We start from the raw sequence: 24,028 nt of genomic DNA, 5'->3' as shown, positions 1-24,028 counted from the left end.
AAATTATACTAAAAATTGTCATCAACTTGTAAAATGAACGATTTCCAACAATTTAGAGTGATTACCTATGTACTCATTTTTCCCAAAATTCTCAAAATTCGACAAAAATATAATTTTCCCCCTTAGTTGGTATTTAATAATAAGCCACTGTAGTTGACTAATAAAATAATTATCATGACGATTATGTGTGGAAATTTTAACGTTAGGTACTGATTTCCAATTTATTATCATGTTTCCTGTTGGACTGATTCCAACGAGAAGGATACTTATTTCGTGAATTAATCTATCAATTGAAAAGGGTCCATGCCTGGGTTGAAAAATGCTGTCGAATAATATTTTTTTTTTTTAAATCCAAGCTCAAACGATATTCTACATAATAAGCTGTACTTAGGTAGTTGTCATTTTTCTCAGACATGGCACTGAGTATTACATATCAAACTCTCTACCCTTTACGAGTGGGTATGGCCAGGGCTTCTGTTTTCAGTTCCGCGATCAAGGTCTTTTCAAATTCCCCATGAAGAAGCGAATTAAAGCAAAATTAGTGCAGAATGTACGCAGCACAAGTGGGAAGGAGGGAGGGAGTTAAGCCAGACACATAAAATTCTACATGGTGCGAAGCTAGCAAAAGTGAAATATTCATACAGGTAAATATGCATATGCATCTATTACATGTGCAACCCCCCTTCATCTTTTTTGCATAAGTGTTTCCATTTAATCGGTAGCAAAGCCTATCTTTTTTGTGGGAGGAATATTTAGAAAATCAGGCCTAAAAGTTATTTGTACAGACTAACAGTAAGTATGGTATATAACTTATTTTGTAATTTTACAACTTACCCTCAATAGAGAACTTCAATCGTTGTTTTTTACATCTCATTTGAACACTCTAGATTTTCACTCACGATTAAATCATGTAAAATGATTTTCCAACAACGAACATGACGAAAAGAACAACGTAGGTAGGTGAAAACCCGTCGAATGTAGGTAAATTTAGTTTAGACAACCTACAGCCACGTATACCAATAGCAAATAATTCGATGTTTGAAATTGTCATTAAAAATGCTGTCCAGCGCAGATTGGTGCGATTACATTGGTGATTCTAATAAAATCGCAGGAACTGTTTATTATCAGTTTTGCTTAAATTTTCAAAACGTTTAGCACAGTTTGGTTATGAATAATAGATAAATGGGTGATACACGCGTCAGTAAAATATACCAAATGTAGCCTTGAAATCGAAAAAAGAGCAAATTTTAAGATAAATTATGTTGGATTAGATACTTCTTTGAAAAATCATACAGTTTTAAAGTATCGCAGAAGGATAAATTGTTTTTTAATTGAAAAAAAAAAAAAAATGATGTCCAAATGATTCTAACAAATCCGCAGGGAAAGCTTCAGATTCTTTGGTCGAATTTTCAATATTCCAGGCCAGAACCCAAGGTTTGAAAATTTAAATAAATTTTCAATGTTGAAATTTTTGGCTTCATGTAGCCTTTTGATGTCCATTTAGATACATGTACGTACTTAGTACTTCCACATCATCAAATTAAAACCATTGAAAAATTTCAGAATTCGTTTTTGCTCAATTAATGTAAGTACGTACGTATTATAGTACCTGGATAATGCTTTCCTTCAAAATATGACGACTTTGTGATTAGGTAGGTATCTCTTTAAAATTGTATAATTTACATTCAACAACGAATTTACCCAGTTACATTTTATACCTATGTACTTGATAGTAGGCATCAAAAAATCACCTGAACCAGAAGAAAATCGAAAGAAATTGAAACATAGCCTATGAATTCGACATTGAGCTCTAGCCAACAGATTTAGTTACATAAAAATTTAAAAGTTTTTCAACACCTTGTTGAGCTTGTTTGGTCATAAACACTTTCCAGGTAACTTTCCTCCTTCCTTCTAAAGATAAAAAATGAAAGAAAGAAATCTTGAGGTAAAAATGTACTATTTCTGCTTGAAAATGACAGATGAAAATCAGCTACTTACTTATCTTAATATTAAAACTACATAAGTTAAATTTTTTAATTTCCCTTTGATCCGAGGTTTGTAGCAAAACGTCGATTTTCTTCATTATATGTACCTACTTTTTGAAATTCACTATTAGGTGTGTAGAGACATTTTTGTTCGTATCATAAGTTATCATCAAAGAGAGCCTCAAGTCACAAATGTGACAATTCAATTAGATGATTTTGAGCAAAATTTTCCTAATCATTCCGTATTTCTTCTCTCAAATTTTTTTGCACTGCTGCTGCAATCTATTCTCGTAGATATTTGTAGCGATTCTAACTGAGCAATCACTTCTTTGTAACTATTTAATAAATCTCTACGTAGTTTCTCCTCATTTTCCTGCATTTTAAGTTGATTTTTCTGCTCGGTGAGTTGATTTTCATTCACAGCACGTCGAATTTCTTGCACAGCACATTGAATTTCTTGTAGAACACGTTTATTTTCTAGCACACCAAGTTGAGTATTCTGCAATATATTTTCCGTTTTTTCCAGCCTTGATTCGGATTCACTTAGTTTCTTTTCCATCTCGTCATGCTGTTTAGTTCTCTTCAGTATACTCACTGCATTATCGAAAATCTCCGACCCATAACTCAAATAATTGAGTGTTTTTTCATCATGAATGCAAAATAGCTCCTTTTTACAATCAGTCATAGCATTTGTCACGCAAATCCTTTCACAAAAGGGTGCTGGAGGTTTTGGATGTCTGCATAGACACCAACGAAAGCAGAAAACAGACCAAAGTACTAATCGATGAGATAAATCAAGTAATTGTGTGGGATCTTGTGTGGCTGCATTTTCAACATACCAGACAAATTTCAAGAAGGAAATCATAACGACACTTTTGGCTTCCATGGCTACTTCATTAGCATATGCCATGGGCACTACTGTCATCAAGTTGGTAATTGTGTATACTGCAAGGAAACAGAACACCAACAAGAGAAAGTGGCCGAGAGGGATGTTATCAAATGGCATAAAGGTTTTCACTTGAGGATCGCCTTTCAGCATGGCGATGAAGGTTTCGACGATGTATAAAAAAGAGGAGCGATCTGATTTCAAGAATTTGGAAGTAGGTATCATTGTTGTTCGACTCAATCATCCAAGTATATTTATCAGGACATGTACCGATACATGTGATGTTTTTAAAGGAGCGATACAATTTCAAGAGTTCGGAAGTAGCATTGTTAATCGAATCAGTCATGCCAGAATATTGATCAGGACATGTACCATTTACGCATGTGATGTTTTTAAAGAAGCGATCAGCGTTCAAGAATTCGGAAGTATTGTTATACAAATCAGTCATCCAATATTCATCATGGCATGTACCATTGACGGATGTGATGTTTTTGGGTTTGATGATGGCACTAAAACCTGTGTTGAAGAAAACTACAAAGCTAATCGCCAAGAAAACGATTACAAGAAAAAATACTTTTAGATGTCTACAGACATTCACCACGAACACTTTAGCCATCTGGATAACCAGGGAATGCTCCGGGGATCGACCTAGTACAAATACAAACTCAATTGATACTGCTATGATCATTATGGCTAAATATGTATGGTAATCTTGTCGATAGTGTAAACACACAAATGAAAGTGTGACCAAGGCCCAAATTATTTGTGACCACATTCTTTTAGATTTCAATATAAAAGATTTTGGTGAAAAATAATGGCGATGGACATTGCAAACAAGCATTAGAACACGTAAAATAATCAAAGTACGTCCAAAAATTGATTCCATAGGAAAGATAAAGGTGTTGAATTTCCTTTCATGATCTATGTTTTTGATGTAGGCATCACAGCATCCATATTCTGAATGGTCGGTGCTTAACGTGTCATTATCCAAAGGACACCTCATCGAAGGCGTATAAATATGAATAACACTGAAGCATAAATAAATACAAAATGACGAGAAAAACAAAAAAAAGAGAAGGTTTTCGATATAGGCGTATTTTTTTACAATGAGCCATTTCAAACAGAGGTAATTTCTGATTACTGGATGAGTCAGAAATTTCTTCAAATCTGGTCTATCATTTAACACGAACAGTGGTTCAGACTCGCAACTACCTTCATATTTTAATTCTTTGCAAGCAGCTTCAATTCCACCGTTTCCCCCACATGCCTGTTTTTTTGGTCGTACAAAGAGTTGATAATTGAAATAAATTTGAAAATCATCATGCCCCAATGGGTAATCATTGGACAGGACGCAGCCATCCAGATATTCTTCCAATACCTGTGGGCTGATGATGTTTAAGGGTTTCGTCCCATTCTTGTTTGGTTTACAGGTGTATGCACCAGCTTGTAAGAGAGCTTTTGTAGCTGTTGTTTCTGACCAAGCAACCGCGTAATGCAGAGCTGAGTTTCCAGCATCGTCACAAGAATTTATATCCAGTTTTTCGGGTGAAATGGTTTTCAAAATAAAGTCCAAGCATTTATAATGATCTGGTTTCTCTTCAGGGAACATATTGAAGTCAGCTGGTGGAAAATAAGCGTCTATTATTGAATCACATATGTCTTTTCCGGCAATTAGATTCTCCATGCAGATTTTAACTGGATCATTCTCATATTTCAAGGCAGTTATACCCTCAAGTACCATGTGTAGTATGGTTTTACCCTTCACTGAATCGATTGGAGTAGGTTGAACTGGTAATAGTTGCTCAATGGTGGAGTAATTACCATATCTAGCTGCTTTCATTATATTAGTTGCTTTCTCATTTGATTCTGTCTGCAGTCCTTCTTTCATGTCCTGTTTGATATCGTTTCTGATTTGAACCAAGGTGTAAGTATCCCAGTTGGGTTTGCGTTTGCTTTTGGGTGTTACTTTGAAGATGTGCATTTTTGGCTTAAGCGAATCTCTCAGTTTCGATTTCCATGGAGTTTTTTCGGAAAGTGAGGATTGATGGGAGTTGTTATTGGATCCTTCCATTTCCTAATTGCTTGTACTGCACTATAGACCAAAGTAAGGGTAGGTACCTGTGAAAACAGAATGTGTAGTTAATATTTGTCAGGTAGGTAGTTGTATGTAGTTCCCCAAATGATGTAAAATTTGGAGTATCTAGCATACGAGTATGAGATACATGTATGGGATTGGTCGATGTTACAGTGAGAAATGAAGTTAGGTACGTTCTATCTAACGTTGAGAGTTTAATTTGTAAATGTGTGTTGTTAAAAGCGCTAGTTTTTAGTTTGAATTTTCATGTGGAAATATGTATTTTTCAGGTATTAGTTTGATACAATGTCAATGATTGGTGTTATATTCAACAAAGAATATAATGGTTTAATTTTTGGGCTTTGAATAATTTTTGTTTTTTAATGGTGTACCTATTTATTTTGAGAAAAAACCTCAGAATGGTGGGAGAAAGGGAAAGGGGGTCATCAAACGAGACCTCGATGGAACGAGAAAATTCATACGAGTGTGAAAAGTGCAGTTGTTCACTTTTTTATGCATTTGGAGGGGGTGAGGGGAGGACGAAGAAAAAAAAGTTCTTAGTGCGTTTTGATGTGAGAAATGAATTTTAGTGCGTTTTTATCCAAAAATTTTTATCAAGAATTCTCAGATTGGTAATTTGTCCAAGAATACCAATAGTTGATTTGCCACAAATTCACTAAAAAAAATTACCTATTAAAAATTTTCCCATGGTTTCCAAAAAGTAGCCAGTAATTTACCAAAATTACCAGTAATTTACCAAAATTACCAGTAATTTACCAAAATTACCAGTAATTTACCAAAATTACCAGTAATTTACCCCTTAAGTTATTAGGTATACCTACTTAAATTACAAGACTTGACCTTTAATTTTACAAAAGTCACCTTAGAACAGAGGGTTTCAAACATGATTTTTTTTTGCTTAAAAACTTGGAAATGAAGAAAATGTCATTGACAGACACACTATCTACGTATGTACATGATTTTCTCCACGTGTTCATGCGACTTTCGAAAGTTTGACATGCCTATTTAATTTTAGCACTTCATGTTTTTTTTTTTTTTCAAGTTCTTGAAAGTAGAATTCAAGATTTAAAAATCCGTTTCAGTGTTACTCAAAATGGCAGAAAATGTCATATTTTATTTAATTTTTTAAAAGTCTCACATATTTAGGGTAAATGTAGGTAGGTATTATGGGGTGTACACAAGATTGAAACTCTTTCCAAATGAAGAGAAATTGATGAAAAATAAAAATTTTGGTGACATTCGAAAATTCAAACATTTATCTTTTCATGAAAAAAATTACTAATTCCTGACTTTTTGAATAACACTGAAGTAAACTTTCAGATACAAAGTCCGAATTTTGAGAAATTTGGGGGTAATCGATGAAATTGCTAAAATTATGTCAAACATATTATGGAAAATGATTTTATGACACTATCATAAGCCTTTGAAAATTAGGGGAAATGACGTGTAGAGTTCCTATCCGTTCCATTTCATGATCAATGTTTCGATCAAAAAACATATCCATGGTTGAAGACTTTTATGGAAGAGAATAAATCATAAAATTTTGAAGCATTTAATTGGAAAGAAATACGTTTTCATTGCTAAAAAGTTTTTGAATCAGCGAATCGAGACTGCGAAAAAAAATTCAAATATCAAATCCACGGTGAGTACAATAACATCATGTGATTTTAATTCTTGAATAGGTATCAATGTTTAGAAGCAGAGAACCAGAAGACAGACATTATCAACATGATTTCATTTGATGAACGATAAAATAAGTAAGTATTGAAATAATTTACCTGTTTATAGTATTCGCTCCAGGGTGAAAATGTCTTCTCAACTCCGACACATGTAAGTAACACTGTGCTGATTTCTTCTTTTCGAATGATCTCTTTCCAATAACTTCTAATGATAAAATCTACGCGAAAAATTCAACTATCTTTGTGCGATATTCAAGCTTAAGAGTGAAATTAAGACAAAGAAGACTACCTCATTATCGAAAAAATATTCTGCCGAAACGTTACCTACATACCTACCTATTCGACATTCGATACATTTTAATAATCGCGAGTTTATTAATTAGCTTTTAGAAAAGATAAACTCATTACTGCAACTTATGTTCTACATATTCTTTGAACGACTGATTAATCTATCCATTCGTATCTACTTACGTAAAGATTCCGCGTATCACAGTTTATTATTACCTAGGTACTCATAATTTTTTTCTGATCTCACGTTTCAATAAATATGCAAACATTACCTATTTGAAATAATTAGGGTTTCGATTATTTCATTAATTGGATATTTTTTAATTAATATTAGGTATCGAAATTGAGACTATGGTTATTTAGGTATCCCAGCGAATTACTGAATGATTACATATGTAATAGCGAATTAGAAGATGTTAATGCCTCACACATACAATAAAAATCAAATCATTATAATTGCCTATCATAATAATTATGAAGTTTTTATTTCTGAAACGAAATGATGATGATAAAAAAATCGATACATATCGATTCCTACCATATTTGCATATGCTACGTAAGAAGAGTCTTTTGATGTCCATTTAGATATAGGTACTTATTGTTGGTACTTCCACATAAACAGATTGAAACCGTTAGAAAATTTCAGAGTTTGTTTTCGCCAAGTTTATCTATTCTCAAAATACATAGTATAACTACATAATGCTTTCCTTCGAAATATGATGATATTGTGATAAGGTATCTCTTTGAAATCGTGATTAATTTATATTGAACAACTAATTTATGTACTTACATTTTATACTTCATAGTGGACATCGAAAAAATCACTTGGACCAGAAACGTAAGTTGAAACATAGCCTGTGAATTCAACCTTGAGTTCTAGCCGGCGAGGTTTAATAATTATAATAATTTGAAAGTTTTTCAACATCTTGTTGAGCTTGTTTGGCCAACAACATTTGCTAGGCTATATTAAATCTCAAGAAAGAATTTAGAAACCACCCACTTATTCAGTATTCCAGCTAGGTCCTACAGTTGTACCACCTACAAAAAAATTTGAAAAATATGTTCTGAAAGGTACTGATTTTAATTTCTCTCACCCAATCAAATGTTTGTGGATTAAAATTGGTCTAGAAAGTATCAAAATTCGACATGAATGAGATTTATACTTAGATACAGAAAGAAATCCGGATTATTCTTTTCTTCTCTCAGATTAGTTATTTATTTATTTTAAACGTCTCATCAAAACAGCCAATAAGTAATCATAAGTATCGATTGAGTATTTTACAAAAAAAAAAAATTACCCATCTACCATTAAGTATGTATTTCTATAATTGATGAAAAAATATTAAAAAATTACACTTTCTCAGCAACTTCCTCCTTACATCTGGAGAAAAAAAAATAAAAAAATGAATCGATGTGAAAATGTAATAGGTACATATGTATCTCTGATTAAAAATGACAGATGAAAAGTAACTCCTAATACATATTATGTCAATATGTAATTTCATATCAAAACTATTTTTTTTTCTCATTCGATCTGAGGTCTGTCGCAAAATTTTGATTTTCTTCATTATTTTTTGAAATCCACTCCCAGGTGTGTGAAGATATTCAGGCATGATAGATCAGGGAAGAGAGTCTTGAGCAAGATGTTTCAATGTAGAAGTTGCCCCTTTATCCATTTGATTATTTTGAGTAAAGTTTTCCAATCATTCTGTATATCTTCTCTGAAGTTTTTTTGCACTGCTGCCATAATCTATACCCATAGACGTTTGTAGCGATTCCAACCGCGTAATCACCTCTTTGAAACTATTTGATAAATCTCTTCGCAGTTTCTCCTCATTTTCCTGTATTGTACGCTGATTTTCTAGCAAACTAAGTTGAGTATCCTGCAACACATTCTCCATGTTTTCAAGCCTAGATTCGGATTCGCTTAGTTTCTTTTCCATCTCGTCTTGCTGTTTAGTTCTCTTCAATATATTCACCGCGTTATCAAAAATCTCCGACCCATAACTCAAATATTTCAGTGTTTTTTCATCATGAATGCAAAATAGCTCCTTTTTACAATCAGTCATAGCATTTGTCACGCAAATCCTTTCACAAAAGGGCTTGGGAGGTTTTAGATTCTTGCATAGACACCAACGAAAGCAGAAAACAGACCAAAGTAATAATCGATGCGATAAATCAAGTAGTTGTGTGGGATCTTGTGCTGCTGCAGTTTCAACATACCGGACGAATTTCAAGAAGGAAAGCATAACGACACTTTTGGCTTCCTTGGCTACTTCATTAGCATATGCCATGGGTACTACTGTCATCAAGTTGTTAATTGTGTATACTGCAAGGAAACAGTACGCCAATAAGAGAAAGTGGCCAGGAGGGATGTTATCAAATGGCATAAAGGTTTTTACTTGGGGATCACCTCTCAGCATAGTGATGAAGGTTTCCATAATGTATAACCAAAAAGGGCGATCGTATTTCAAGAATTTGGAAGTATGTTTTTCTGGATCACTCGTCCAAAATTTTCTGGGACATGATGTACTATTAATGGGTATAATTTTTTTATTTTTGATGATGGAATTAAAACCTGTATTGAAGAAAACTACAAAGCTAATTGCCAATAAAAGGATTACAACGAAAAATTCTGACAGGTATTTAAATACATTTATAACAAATACTTTAACCATCTGGATACCCATGGAATGTCCTGGGGATCGACCCAATACAAATACAAACTCAATTGATAACACTATGATCATTATGGCTAAATATGGATAGTAGTATTCACTATAGTGTAGAGATACAAATAAAAGTATGACTAAGACCCAAATCAGTTGTAACCACATTCTTATAGATTTCAACATAAAAGATTTTGGTGAAAAGTAGTGTCGATGGACTATGAAAACAAGCAGTAAAACACGTAAAATAATCAATGCTTCTGCAAAAGTTGAACTCATGGGAAACATTTTAGTGTTGAATTTCCTTTCAACATCTATGTTATTGATGAGAGCATCACAGCATTTATATTCTGAATGGTTGATGTCTAATGTATCATCGGAACTCAAAGGACACTTTAATGAAGGAGTGTAAATATGAACAGAATTTATAAATAAAAAAAGAGCAAATAATAAGAAAAACCATATAAAGAGAATGCTCTCGAAATACGAGTATTTTTTTACAACGAGCCATTTCAAACAAAAATAATTTCTGACTACCGGATGAGCCAGAAATTTTCTCAAATCTGGTCTTTCATTTAGCACAAAAAGTGGTTCAGATTCATGACTACCTTCGTAATTCAGTTTTTCATAACCAGCTTCAATTCCATTTTTTCCACCACGTGCCTGTTTTTTTGGTCGTACAAAGAGTTGATAATTGAAATAAATTTGAAAATCATCATGTCCCAATGGATAATCATTGGACAGGACGCAGCTATCCAAATATTCTTCCAGTACCTGCGGGCTGATGATTTTTAATGGTATCATACCATTCTTATTCGGTTTACAGGAGTAGGCGCCAGCTTGCAAGAGAGCTTTTATGGCTGCCGTTTCTGACCAAGCTGCTGCATAATGCAAAGCTGAATTTCCAGCGTTGTCACAAAAATTTATATCCAGTTTTTCGGGTGAGGTGTTTTTTAAAATGAAGTCTAAGCATTTGTAATGATCTGGGGTTTCTTCAGGGAACATGGTGAAGTCATCTGGTGGAAAATAAGCGTCTACTATCGAATCACAAGTGTTTTTTCCAGCGATTATATTCTCCATGCAGATTTTAACTGGATGGTCTTCATATTTTAAGGAAATTATACCCTCGAGTACCATGTGTAATAAGGTTTTACAACCTACAGGTTCTATCGGAGTAAATTGAACTGTTAATAGTTGCTCAATGGTGGAGTAATAACCATATCTGGCTGCTTTCATTATGGGAGTTGTAAGCTTGTTCGATTCTTTTTGCAGTCCTTCTGCCATGTCCTGGCTGATTCTTTTTCTGATCATGCCCAAGGTTTTGATGTCCCAGCTAGAATGGCGTTTGCCATCAGGTGTGACTCTGAAGTGTATTTCTGGCTGGATTAAAGCTCTCAGTTCTGATTTCCATTGAGTTTGATCAGAAACTGAGGATTGGAGAGAGTTGTTTTTGAATCCTTTCATTTCCATATTGCTCGGACGGGAGTGGAGACCAAAGTAGGGGTTCCTGTAAAGACCGAGAATGTTCAGATAAATTTTACAACAATATAAATTCTTGGGAAAGAAATTGAAACATACCTAAATGTGATATTTTCTCAGACTGCTCTTTGTAGCTGCCTTCATCCCCTTTTATTTTGCTAGGTCATTTTTGATGTTTCTTAGGGGTCATTCCATGTCAACTTAACCAACGTTTTTGAGTCATGTCTTTCGATTTCACTCAAATTTTTTTTACAATGTATACCCATCCGGTAAGTAAGAACCCCGCAATTAGTTTAGTCTCAGCCCCCTCAAGGGACGGGTGAGGGGGGACTTCCATTATTTTTACATTGTCTGGAGGTACTCAACTTCAGCAGCCCATTCCTCCAAAACTATGATACTTTGATCAAAATTGATTTCACAGGTCAAAAGGGCATTGCATTTTGAACTTTTTAAGCATTTTGAAATTTTCAAAATTTGAAAGTTGAATTTTCAAATTGAAAGTTTAAATTTCAAAATGGCGCTGCGAGTGGGAGCTACCATTCAAAATTTTGAAAAAATTTCCATAGATGTACCTTTTGATGTTTTTTTGAAATATTCAAGTTTCGAGATGAGATCTCTTAATGGAGGGGAAGCACTCCCACCCCTAATTTTGGGCGAAACTTTCAAAAGTAAATCTAGGGCATGTGATATATCGAATTCTATGTTATTGGTGATGCTAAACAAAAATATGACGTCAGATTTTCGATAGGACCCCATCCATGGCCCCCAGCACCTCCCCAAAGGGGGTAAAAGTTCAAAAAAGTGATTTGTTCGTGCAACACATGGAATGGTATGTTTTTGGTAACGCTGAACACGAATATGGCATCAGATTTTTGATTGGACCCCACAGTCCCCAGCACCTCTCCAAAGGAGGTGACCCCCAAAAAGAAGGATTGCATTCGTGTGACACATCAAATAGTATGTTTTCAATATCGCTAAACACGAATATAGCCATAGTTTCTTAAACCGACCTCACCCATGACCCCCAGAACCTCTCCCAATATGTAAAAGTCCAGTGTTGGGGGCCGTGGATGGGTTCCAATCAAAAATCTGACGTCATATTCGTGTTCAGTGTCATCAAAAACATGCTATTCCATGTGTTGCACAAACAAATCACTTTTTTGAACTTTTACCCCCTTTGGGGAGGTGCCGGGGGCCATGGATGGGGTCCTATCGAAAATCTGACATCATATTTTTGTTTAGCATCACCAAAAACATAGAATTCGATATACTATCACATGCCCCAGATTTACTTTTGAAAGTTTCGCCCAATATTGGGGGTGGGAGTGCTTCCCCTCCATTAAGAGATCCCATCTCGAAACTTAAATATTTCAAAAAAACATCAAAAGGTACATCTATGTACGTTTTTTCAAAATTTTGACCTCCGCAACGTAGTTTTATGATCTTGCCGACCTTAATCAGTCTTTCGAGTACTTAGTCCGCGGTAGTTTCTCTTAAGCCTCTAACCAGCTAAATAGGTGACCTGGGAGCCCTGCCTCGGCTCTCTGGAAACCACACATTCGATGTACCCATCCGTAGATGGTAATTTTCATACTTATAACGTGTCTCGTCGTTAATTTCCTGCATATGGACATGGTACTATTTTATATAACGCGATCTTCGTTAATTTCCTGCGTAAGATCGTGGTACTTTTTTAGTCGCTGGCCAGATTTATCCGGAAATCTGAGCCTTTGTCTCTACAAAAATGGAACTCCGACCAGACCTGCCAAAGCGACTATTATTGGGGTCGCCAGGGAGAGGCAGGCAATGTGAACATTCAAAACAGAAGTGTACTTAGACTAACCTAGGTAATCGTGTATCCTTTTATTCAGGGTTACGTGTACCCTTAATTTATCTAATTACGTTAATAATATATCTTACGTAATTGTATTAATTGGTAGATAATGATGTGTTAATTATCTATCAATTGATCTATTATACCTAAGAAGCTGTTTTACTTCGCTTTTATATGTACTTTAATTTATCCCCCTTAACCAATTCGGGCCGAGCACTGTTATGATGCTACAGTTTGCGTCCTCGCACCAACACTGATAAGATAAGGCAAGCGGGAGACGCGTAAAATTTTAACATTGCTTCTTATGGAAGGAGCTCAGTTTTCATACATTTTTCGATAAAATCTTCAAACGTGTTGATTTTCGGAAGAAAATCATCCGAATTTTTGTTTTCCTCGTGAAATTACCTTTAAAATGACGTATTGTAATTGTAATTTAATGGGCTCTGAATGTTTCTTTGATCATAAATGTGATGAAAAAATGGTGGTAAAAGTCTAATATATCAGGAATCACGAGTGATAATTAACGATTACGCATCACATAACAAACAAAGCAAAGAAGTAAGTACATATTCTGATACTAAATTTCACGAGGAATACAAAACTTCTACTCAAATTGGCTGAAAAACTAACAGTTTTCAGCATTTTATTAAAAATCGAACAGAAACGGTAATGTTCCATAAGAAGCAATGTAAATATTTTACGCGTCTCCCGCTTGCCTTATCTTATCAGTGTGTGGTACGAGGACGCAAACTGTAGCACCATAACGGTGCTCGGCCCGAATCTTCCGAGCCTAGCTCGCATGTGTTGTAATCTTGCCACCTAATCTTGGCCGGTTAGGCTGACACCATCGAATCTCATGGCAACACAGAATAATTTACGTTTTGACCCTTTGTAAATTATTTGATATAATATGATCATCTATGTATATATTTCTTGATTAAAATAATTGTACATAAATGCTTCTTGCATTATCATTTCGTAATCTAAAAGGTAACAAAAGGATTGTTCTAAGTGAATAGTGTAGTTTGATTGACTAAAGTCTCTCCATCTTGAGCTAAGCAGGCCTCTAAGAAATATTTCCCTCTTAACGAATATTTCTTAGAATTAGCCTAACACAAAATTATAGGAATTTCTCTCATATACAGTCAATATCATTCTCCCTCTTTATCGCAGTCTCTCTCACTCTCACTATTACACAGTTTTGATCAAAGTAAGTACATATCATAGTTTTGGAGGAATGGGCTGCTGAAGTTGAGTACCTCGAGACAATGTGAAAATAATGGAAGCCCCCCCCCACCTGCCCCCTGAGGGAGCTGGGACCAAACTAATTGCGGGGTTCCTACTTACTGGGTGGGTATATGTGAGGGCGCATACGGAAAGGGTCCAAATGACAAAAAAAAAAATTCTCTGAAATTATTGTTGTAGGAACTCGGAAGTTCCTACAACAATTTCAGAGATTTTTTTTTTTTGGTCATTTGGACCAAAATTTGAGCGAAATTGGAAGACATGACTTTCAAAATCTCCTTTTTTTGGTTGAGTTGACATGGAATGACCCTTAGAATGACAGAAATTTATGTGAATGTCCTAAGGTTTCGGAAAGTTACTAATAATGACCAAATTACCAGAAATTTATCAAAACTTTTAGAAAATTATCCACAATTTACAAAAAAGACAAGTATGTATACTAGTTTACTCCGTATTACCAGGAATTGATTAAATGTTGCAGTTCATAATTTGCCTATTAAAAATTACCATCACTTTACTAAAAGAATTAAAAATAAATTACCAGCGATTTACTAGAAAAAAGTTACTAGGGTCATTCCATGCCAAATCGGCGGATTTTTGCACGAGAGGTCTTCGATTTTTTTTCAAAATCAGATCATTTGTAGAGGTCATCATCGATTTTTTTTGACGCAGCTGTGACGCTTCCAAGTTCTCCAAAATGGCCGAAAATGGAAAATTTCAGTTGCAAATTGCTCCGGTTGTACGTGGTATAGAATTTTCAACTTTTTTTCAAATTGTAGTACTTTGAGAGGGTAATCGACGAATGATGTCAAAATCAGTGTTGCCTCTTTCGAAAACCTAAAAAAATCGATTCAAAAACTTGTAATTTAAATATAACCTTGATCTACCCCAGTAAAAATTCTGAAAAAATTCTCAGTTTTAGTCCATTTGTGAAATGTTAACAACTAAGGTCCGTTCAATAAAGGTTGGTGAAGCTCTTTTGACGTCTAATTCATTTCATACTAGCCCAAACACGCACAAACGTGGTATTAAAATCAAGGGATATAATTTTTGACAAGTGTGTGCAAACGGTCTATGAATTTTCAGTCAATTTTTTTAAAACGTGCGCAAACGTCCTTTTACTGAAAGTCATAGACTTTGGTAAAACATAATTTAAACTGAGCAATCATTTTGTTAATTTTATTGACATTTATGTTAATGCCAAAAATTTATCGCATCTCAAGTTTCTAAAATATTTTTTAACTTTATTAAGCTAAAGGTGACTTTTTTATGAATCACTGATGGATAATTTTTCATAAATTACTGTTAGGTAATTTTTTGTAAATTGCTGGTAATGTTTGACAAATTCTTTGTAGGTTCTTGTAAATCACCAGTAATCGTTGGTGAAATCCAAACACTTATTGCTCTTGTTTATTTTTAATGAATTTAACGTTGTAACTAATTTTAAATAAATTCTCTTCGATTATAATTCATAAGTGATCAATTTAATTGTATCTGTTTTTTTTTGTGACAGAGGGGGTGATTAAGAATTTTTAAAATGATTTCAAGTACACACATACTTTTTTCGTGGTAATTTAGAATTAGGTAGGTACTTTTCATCGTGGTGATTTAGAATTAGGCAGGCGTGTTTTTTGGTAGCGATTCAATAACCTGGATATTTTTTTCTGATGGTGTGAAAAATTTTTTGTAGAATTTAGAATTTTACTGAAGTAGTTGTTTCCAATTTTGATAGTTTTAATCCAGTTTTTTTTTTTTTTTTTGATAGGTAAGTGGGTACTTAATTCCAAACGAATTTTACTAACAAGATTTGAATGAATTTTTCGAGGTGATTTAAGGTAGGAGATTTCGAATAAATTTCACTCTTTTATAGTGATTTTAGAGTTTAATGTTATTCATGATTGATGTTTCGATCAAAAAACAAATCCATGGTGCAAGACTTTCCGTGGAAGGGAAATCATAAAATTTTGAAGTATTAAATTGGAAAGAAATTCATGTTTTCATTGCTAAAAAATTTTTGAAACAGTGAATTGAGGAGCTGTATATCAAAACGCCGTAAGTCCATTTCTATGAAAAATGAGATAAGAATGTTTTCCTATGTAAAATTCAACAGGGAATCGATTGAAACCATCGTCGTAAATCCATCTGCCTTGCTTCACCTCGAAAATCCGAGTTAAAGTTGAGATTTGCATCAAAACGCAGTAAAAACCAGAAGTTTTGCTTCAAAACGCAGTAACTACATTACGTAACACGTCTTTTTTCAGATCAAAACGCAGTATAAATTTTTCTCCCCCTTCCCATGTTCCCCCTGTTCTCAAAAATTTGGGCACTTTCATGTTTTGAGGTCATGCTGACTTCCTCTTTCCTCTGATACCACATTTGACCCCCTTCGACTCCCCCCCCCGCAGTTTTTCCTCATTTCTGAAAATTTTGCAAAATGGACTTACGGCGTTCCTCAATTGAGGCTGCGAAAAAAATTTCAAATATCAAATTCACGGTGAGTAGTACTACAATAACATTATTATATTGTGATTTGAATTTTTGAATAGGTGTCATTTTAGAAGCAGAGAATCAGAGGACTGACCTTATAGGCACATGATTATATTTGATGAACGATAAAATAAGTATTGAAATAAATTACCTGTTTACAGTACTCGCTCCGTGGGTGAGTGTCTTCTCAACTTCGATATATGTAAGTTAGGCTATACTATTTTCTTCGTTTTAGAACGATGTCTTTTCAACTTCGAATGATAAAACCAACTATCTCGTGCAATATATTCAAACAACCCTATCACGCATGAATAAGCCATTTGGCACGGCATATTTTTAAAATTTCCTAGAAATACACATGTGTTCTACACCTCCAAACGTGTGGCTAAACTTTCATGAAAAAAGCCAACTTCATAATTTGATGAAAAGTACCTATTTGTTTTGCCGGAGAGTGTTCGATAAATTATTTTTTTTTCATGTTAAATAACACGTTTAATTGGCCAAAGTTGTTAATTTAAATTAATTAGTACATATTATTCGATCGCGTGCTTCGAAAAACCATGTCAACTGGATGGTCATGCATTGAGGGTATCATTCATTTTCAAGATTTTATATAATATTTGAGTGGCAAAGATGATAAGGTTTTCGAAAGTTTGGAAGATTATTTTGTAGGTCTGTGATGCACGACCATTCCATTTGGATGGAAATTTTCGAAACCCCTGAGGGGCGTATTTGAGAAGTAGGATTTTATTCATTATTTTTCCTGAGTTCTGGAAGTCAGAATTTATCTATCAATGAAAATTTTTTCAGCCTGACAAAAAAATGCCTCACGATCGAAGAAATATCCTGCCGAAACGTAACATATCTATTCATCTGCGAAAAGATTCCGCGAATCATAGTTTATTACTATCACTTTTTTAAACAGTGACGAAACCTCGCGTTTGCTTTGAGGAAAAATTTACATAATTTCCTGTCAAACAATACCTACTTTCTTTTCGATTTTTAATACTTATTTTTGCAAAAATTATGGAAATTAGTCTGGAAACTGATATCTCTTACCAGCCGAATTTCACAACTCATCAAAACAACCAATAAGTAGGTAATCATAAGTATCGATTGAGTATTTTACAAAAAAAAACATTACCCGGCCATCCACAATTATGTACGTATTTCTATAATTGATGAAAAAAATATTAAAAAATTACACTTTCTCAGCAACTTTCCTCCTTACATTTGGAGGAAAAAAAATGAAAAAAATGAATCGATGTGAAAATGTAATAGGCATTTCTGACTAAAAATTACAGATGAAAAGGAACTCCTAATCTTATAGTGTTAACAAGTTCATATCAAAACTATTTTTTTTCTCTCATTCGATCTGAGATCAGTGGAAAAGTTTGATTTTCTTCATTATTTTTTGAAATCCACTCCCAGGTGTGTGGAGATATTCAGGCATGATAGGTCAGTGAAGAGAGTCTTGAGCATGATGTTTCAATGTGTAAAAGTTGCTCCTTTATCCATTTGATTATTTTGAACAAAGTTTCCCATTCATTCTGTATCTCTTCCCTGAAGTTTTTTTGCACTGCTGCTGTAATCTATACCCATAGAGATAGACGTTTGTAACGATTCCAACCGCGCAATCACTTCTTTGAAACTATTTGATAAATCTCTTCGCAGTTTCTCCTCATTCTCCTGCATTGTTTGTTGCAATGCATTCTCCATTTTTTCCAGCCTAGATTCGGATTCGCTTAGTTTTTTTTCCATCTCGTCACGCTGCTTAGTTCTCTTCAATATATTCACCGCGTTATCAAAAATCTCCGACCCATAACTCAAATAATTGAGTGTTTTTTCATCATGAATGCAAAATGGCTCCTTTTTATAATCAGCCATAGCATTTGTCACACAAATCCTTTCACAAAAAGGTGCTGGAGGTTTTGGATTTCTGCATAGATACCAACGAAAGCAGAAAACTGACCAAAGTACTAATCGATGCGATAAATCAAGTAATTGTGTGGGATCTTGAACTGCTGCAGTTTCAACATACCAGACGAATTTCAAGAAGGAAATCATAACTATACTTTTGGCTTCCTTGGCTACTTCAGAGGCATATGCCATGGGGACTATTGTTATTAAGTTGTTAATGGTGTGTACTGCGAGGAAACAGTAGGCCAAGAAGAGAGCGTGACTAAGAGGTATGTTATCAAATGGCATAAAGGTTTTCACTTGAGGATCGCCTTTCAGCATGGTGATGAAGGTTTCCATAATGTATAACCAAAAAGGGCGATCATATTTCAAGAATTTGGGAGTATGTTTTTCTGGATCAATCATCCAAAACTTACTCGGACATGTATAATTAATGGGTATAATTTTTTTGTTACTTTTGATGATGGTATTAAAACCTGTGTTGAAGAAAGCTACAAAGCTAACTGCCAATAAAAGGATTACAAAAAAAAATTCTGACAGGTATTTCCATACGTTTATAACAAATACTTTAACCAACTGGATACCCATGGAATGTTCTGGAGATCGACCCAGTACAAATACAAACTCAATTGATAATGCTACAATCATTATAGCTAAATACGTATAGTAATGCGCATAATACAAGTAGTGTAGGCACGCAAAAGAAAGTGTGACCAACCACCAAATTGTTTGTGACCACATTCCTCTAGATTTCAATATAAGAGATTTTGGTGAAAACTGGTGTCGATGGACATTGAAAATAAGCATTAGAGCACGTAAAATAAGCATAGTACCTCCAGAAATTGAGCCCAAGGGAAAGGTATCGGTGTTGAATTTCCTTTCATGATCTATGTTTTTGAGGTAAGCATCACAGCAATTATAATAATGTGGGTGGTTGATGCTTAATGTATCATCATCGCTCAAAGGACACTTCCAAGAAGGAGTATAAATAAGAAAAACACTAAAGAATAAATTAATGAAAAATAATGAGAAAAACAATAAAAAGAAAATGTTTTCGATATACGAGTATTTTTTTACAACAAGCCATTTCAAACAGAAGTAATTTCTGATTACAGGATGATTCAAAAATTTCCTCAAATCTGATCTATCGTTCAACACAAAAAGTGGTTCAGATTCACAGCTACCTTCATACTTTAATTCTTTGCAAGCAGCTTCAATTCCATCTTTTCCCCTATGTGCTTGTTATTTTGGCAGTACAAAGAGTTGATAATTGAAATAAATTTGAAAATCATTGTGCCCCAATGGGTAATCATTGGAGAGGACGCAGCTATCCAGATATTCTTCCAATACCTGTGGGCTGATGATGTTTAAAGGTTTCGTCCCATTCTTGTTTGGTTTACAGGTATATGCACCAGCTTGTAAGAGAGCTTTTATGGCTGTTGTTTCTGACCAAGCGACTGCATAATGCAAAGCTGAATTTCCAGCATCGTCACAAAAATTTATATCCAACTTATCGGGTGAAATAGTTTTCAAAATAAAGTCCAAGCATTTGTAATGATCTGGGTTCTCTCCATGGATCATATTGAAGTCATCTGGTGGAAAATAAGCGTCTACTATCGAATCACAAATGTCTTTTCCAGCGATTATATTCTTCATGCAGATTTCAACTGGATCATCCTTATATGTTAAGGAAATTATACCCTCGAGTACCATGTGTAATATGGTTTTACCACCCACTGGTTCGATTGAAGTAAATGGAACTGTTAATAGCTGCTCAATGGTGGAGTAATGGCCATATCTAGCTGCTCTCATTATAGGAGTTGCAGACTTGTTTGATTTTTTCTGCAGTACTTCTGCCATATCCTGGCTTATTTTTATTCTGATTTTTCCCAAGGTTTCAATATCCCAGCTTGGTTGGTGTTTACCATGATGTGTGTCTTTGAAGTGTATTTCTGGCTCAATTAAAGCTCTCAGTTCCGATTTCCATGGGCTTTGATCGGAAAGTGAGGATTGAGGGGAGTTGTTTTTGAATCCTTTCATTTCTATATTGCTTGGACCGGAGTGTAGATCAAAGTAGGAGTACCTGTAAAGACAGAGAATGTTCAGGTAATTTTGAAAGGATTATGAAATTGAAACATAAATGAGTACCTTAGAGTCAAACCCAGAATTCTCCACTTTTCACCATTTTGAGAAAAACGCAAAAAACTGATGAAAGGTGGGAATCAGTAGTAGCAGGTTTCTGATCTCGCCTATATATAGTGCTTCGGGTAACAATCGAATTGACAAAAAAAAAATTGTTTCAAGTCTTTCCATAGCAGTAATTTACGATACCATTTTGGAGAATTCTGGTTTTGACTCCAAGTCTGTAAAAAATATCGAAAATACACGAAAATGCATGATACAATGAGGGATAATTCTAGATTCAAGTCTGTTGAAAGTATCTCAAGGTTGTTTATAGTCGACTAGAATAAAAAAAAAATTTTTTTTGAAGAATTTTTTTCAAAGTTTGACTCGAACCCGGTTCTTTGGATCCCCTAACCATCATGGTATCGAATGGGGTAAAATGTTGAATGGCAATTGATGCGTACCTACTAACTGTACCCAAAACGACCATAATCTCATTTTTGAAAATTTTGGACATTTTTCGGAATTTGACTCTGACCCAGTACTTTGGACCCCCCCTGACAGCGTCATTGTGTCAGATAGGTAAAAACGGAGAATGGCAATCGATGCGTACCTACTAACTGTACCCAAAACGATCATAACCTCATTTTTGAAAAATTTGGAGAATTCTGGGTTTGACTCTAAGGTACTCAAATGTGATACCTATTTCCTCAGACTGCTCTTTGAAGCTGCCTTCCCCACTTTATTATAATTTTTTTTTTTTTGGCATGACCAAATTATCAAAAATTGTAATTTACCATTAAAAAACACCTGTAATTTATTAAAGAAATTTAAAATAATTCGGAGATAATTACCATCAATTTATGAAAAATCGCCAGTAGTTTACTAAATTGGCAATTTATGTATCAAAAAATTCCAATAATTTACTATAAAACTAGTAATTCGCCAAAATATTTATAGAAAATTTGCCTATAGTTTTCAAGAAGTAGCCAGTAATTCTCCAAACATTACCAATAATGCAATAATGCACTCGTACCTACTCCTTAAGCTACATACATATTACCAAATTACAAGAGATGGCTTTTGATTTTACACAGGGGGGGGGGCGAAAGTCTCCTTGAAACAGAAGGTTCTCCAAGTGTTCACATGACTTCTGAAAGTTTGACATATGGGTCATTTCATATCAATTCGACCAAAAAACTACTATTTTGAAAGTCATGTCTTTCGATTTCGCTCAAATTTTTTTACAATGTCTACCCACCCAAAAAATAAGAAACCCACAATCAGTTTGATCTCTGCCTCCTCGGGGGGGGGGGCTTCAATTATTTTCACATTGTCTCGAAGTACTCAACTTCAGCAGCGCATGCCTCCGAAGCTATGATACTTTGATCAAAACTGATTTCACAGTTCGAAAGAGCATTGCATTTTGAACTTTTTAAGCATTTTGAAATTTGTAAAAGTTGAAAGTTGAACTTTCAAGTTGAAAGTTTTAATTTCAAAATGGCGCTGTAAATGGGAGCAACTATTTAAAATTCTGAAAAAATTTCCATAGATGCACCTTTGGCGTTTTTTCGAAAACCCCTCCTCCAAATTTGGACAATTTTGAATTTTCTCAAATTCGTTGGCCTGGTGGTGTATTTTTGTACATTTTTGTAACTTCGTTTTGTTAGATCCGAAAACCGTTTGCATTTTGGGATGTTTTTGTGGGGGGGGGGTAGCTGAAAAAAGGGCACCCTGAGCGGAAAAATACTAATATGCGGTCCTTCCGAAATCTAAGTGAGAACGTATGTAAAAAAAAAACAATTCAAGTCCATTCAATAAAGGTTGGTGAAGTCCTTTTGACGTCTAATTCATTTCATAGGTATCCAACGTATGAACGTACTACTTTGGGAACCCCTAGCCCAAACACGCGTAAAGGGGGTATTGAAATCAAGGGATATAATTTTTGACAAGTGTGTGCAAACGGGCCATGGATTTTCAGGCAATTTTTTTTAAAACGCGCGCGGAGGTCGTTTTACTGAAAGTCAGACTTTTATAATACACAGTTTAAACTGAGCGAAATCATAAATATTGTTAATTTTATTGAAATAGGTTAATGCCAAGAATTTATCGCAAATTTCCCCAAGTCTCTAAATCTTATTTCAACTTTATTAAGATAAAGGTGATGTTTATTTGAATCACTGAAGGATAATTTTTTGTAAATTACTGGTAGGTAATTTTTTATAAATTGCTGGTAATATTTAACAAATTCTTTGTAGATTCTGGTAAATTACCAGTAATCGTTGGTAAATTCCAAACACTTATTGCTCTTGTTTATTTTTAATGGATTTTAGCGTTATAACTAATTTTAAATAAATTTTCCTCGATTATAAGTGATCAATTTAATTGTTTCTGTTTTTTTTGTGGCAGGGGGAGGAAGGGGGTGACTTAAGAATTTATTTCATGATTTCAAGTGCTTACTTTTCTTCGTGGTGATTTAGAATTAGGTACCTACTATAGGTGTATTTTTTGGTAGCGATTCAATAACCTGGATATTTTTTCCTGATGTGAAATTTTTTTTTGAAGAATTTAGAAATTCTACTCAAGTACATAGTTGTTTCGAATTTTGGCAGTTTTAATCCAGTTTTGTTTTGTTTTTTGTTCTTTTTTTTCATAGGTAAGTGGGTACTTAATTCCAAATGAATGTTAATAACAAGATTTAAACACATTTTTCGAGGTGATTTCAAATAGGAGATTTCGAATAAATTTCACTCTTTTATAGTGATTTTAGAGTTCTGTTTTATGTTTGATTTGGCATAGAATTTTTTTTTTAGTATCAAACCATCTATCAATGAATGTTTTGGTGGTGACTTTGAACGAGATTTTTTAGTATTGATTTATAATGATTTTTGCTGATTGAAGCATTAAATTGGAAATAAATTTATGTTTTCATTTCTAAAAAATTTTTGAATTGGTGAATTGAGGTGGCGAAAAAAATTTCAAATATCAAATCCATGGTAAGTACAATAACTCGTCATAAATTGTTATAAAATAAGTATCGAAATAAATTACCTGTTTATAGTATTCGCTCCATGGATGAGTGTCTTCTCAACTTCGATATATACGTAAGTTATGCTATGCTGTTTTCTTCTTTTAGAACGATCTCTTCTCAACTTCGAATGAAGAAAACTACGCGAAAAATTCAACCAACTATCTCGTGCAATATATTCAAGCAACCCTACCACGCATGAGTAAGCCATTTGGTACGGCCTATTTTTAAAATCTCATAGAAATACACAATTATTGTGCCAAACGGATTGATGATGTGTTCTATAGGTACCTCTAAACGTGTGGCTAT

The 24,028-nt window shown here is 34.2% G+C and overlaps 3 protein-coding genes across 3 annotated transcripts in view; all 3 read right to left on the bottom strand.

Moving 5' to 3' along the window:
* LOC135831313 (uncharacterized) overlaps positions 1–24,028 on the bottom strand; it is a 195,019-nt gene that overhangs the window by 19,106 nt on the left and 151,885 nt on the right. The window lies entirely within an intron of this gene.
* Positions 1,941–7,071, bottom strand: LOC135831279 (uncharacterized). Its single transcript, XM_065343654.1, has 2 exons — positions 6,745–7,071; positions 1,941–4,989 (listed from the first exon to the last, which is right to left on the bottom strand). Exon 2 carries the CDS (start codon positions 4,940–4,942, stop codon positions 2,981–2,983), a length of 1,962 nt encoding a protein of 653 aa, XP_065199726.1. The 5' UTR covers positions 4,943–4,989; positions 6,745–7,071; the 3' UTR covers positions 1,941–2,980.
* LOC135831304 (uncharacterized) lies at positions 19,601–23,945 on the bottom strand. Its single transcript, XM_065343691.1, has 2 exons — positions 23,743–23,945; positions 19,601–20,650 (listed from the first exon to the last, which is right to left on the bottom strand). Exons 1-2 carry the CDS (start codon positions 23,928–23,930, stop codon positions 19,810–19,812), a joined length of 1,029 nt encoding a protein of 342 aa, XP_065199763.1. The 5' UTR covers positions 23,931–23,945; the 3' UTR covers positions 19,601–19,809.

The sequence above is a fragment of the Planococcus citri genome, chromosome 1 (assembly GCF_950023065.1).
Source record: "Planococcus citri chromosome 1, ihPlaCitr1.1, whole genome shotgun sequence".
NCBI lineage: Eukaryota > Metazoa > Arthropoda > Insecta > Hemiptera > Pseudococcidae > Planococcus > Planococcus citri.
The sequence above is the reverse complement of the archived record's forward strand: the minus strand, read 5'-3'. Positions and strand labels throughout refer to the sequence as shown.

What these genes read in the sequence shown, in the direction of transcription:
- LOC135831279 (XM_065343654.1), bottom strand. Translation starts at nt 4,942, where the DNA reads ATGGAAGGATCCAATAACAACTCCCATCAATCCTCACTTTCCGAAAAA.
- LOC135831304 (XM_065343691.1), bottom strand. Translation starts at nt 23,930, where the DNA reads ATGGCTTACTCATGCGTGGTAGGGTTGCTTGAATATATTGCACGAGAT. An exon ending in GGAGCGAATACTATAAACAG is followed by an intron (nt 20,651 to 23,742) that starts GTAATTTATTTC and finishes CTGTCTTTACAG; the next exon opens with GTACTCCTACTTTGATCTAC.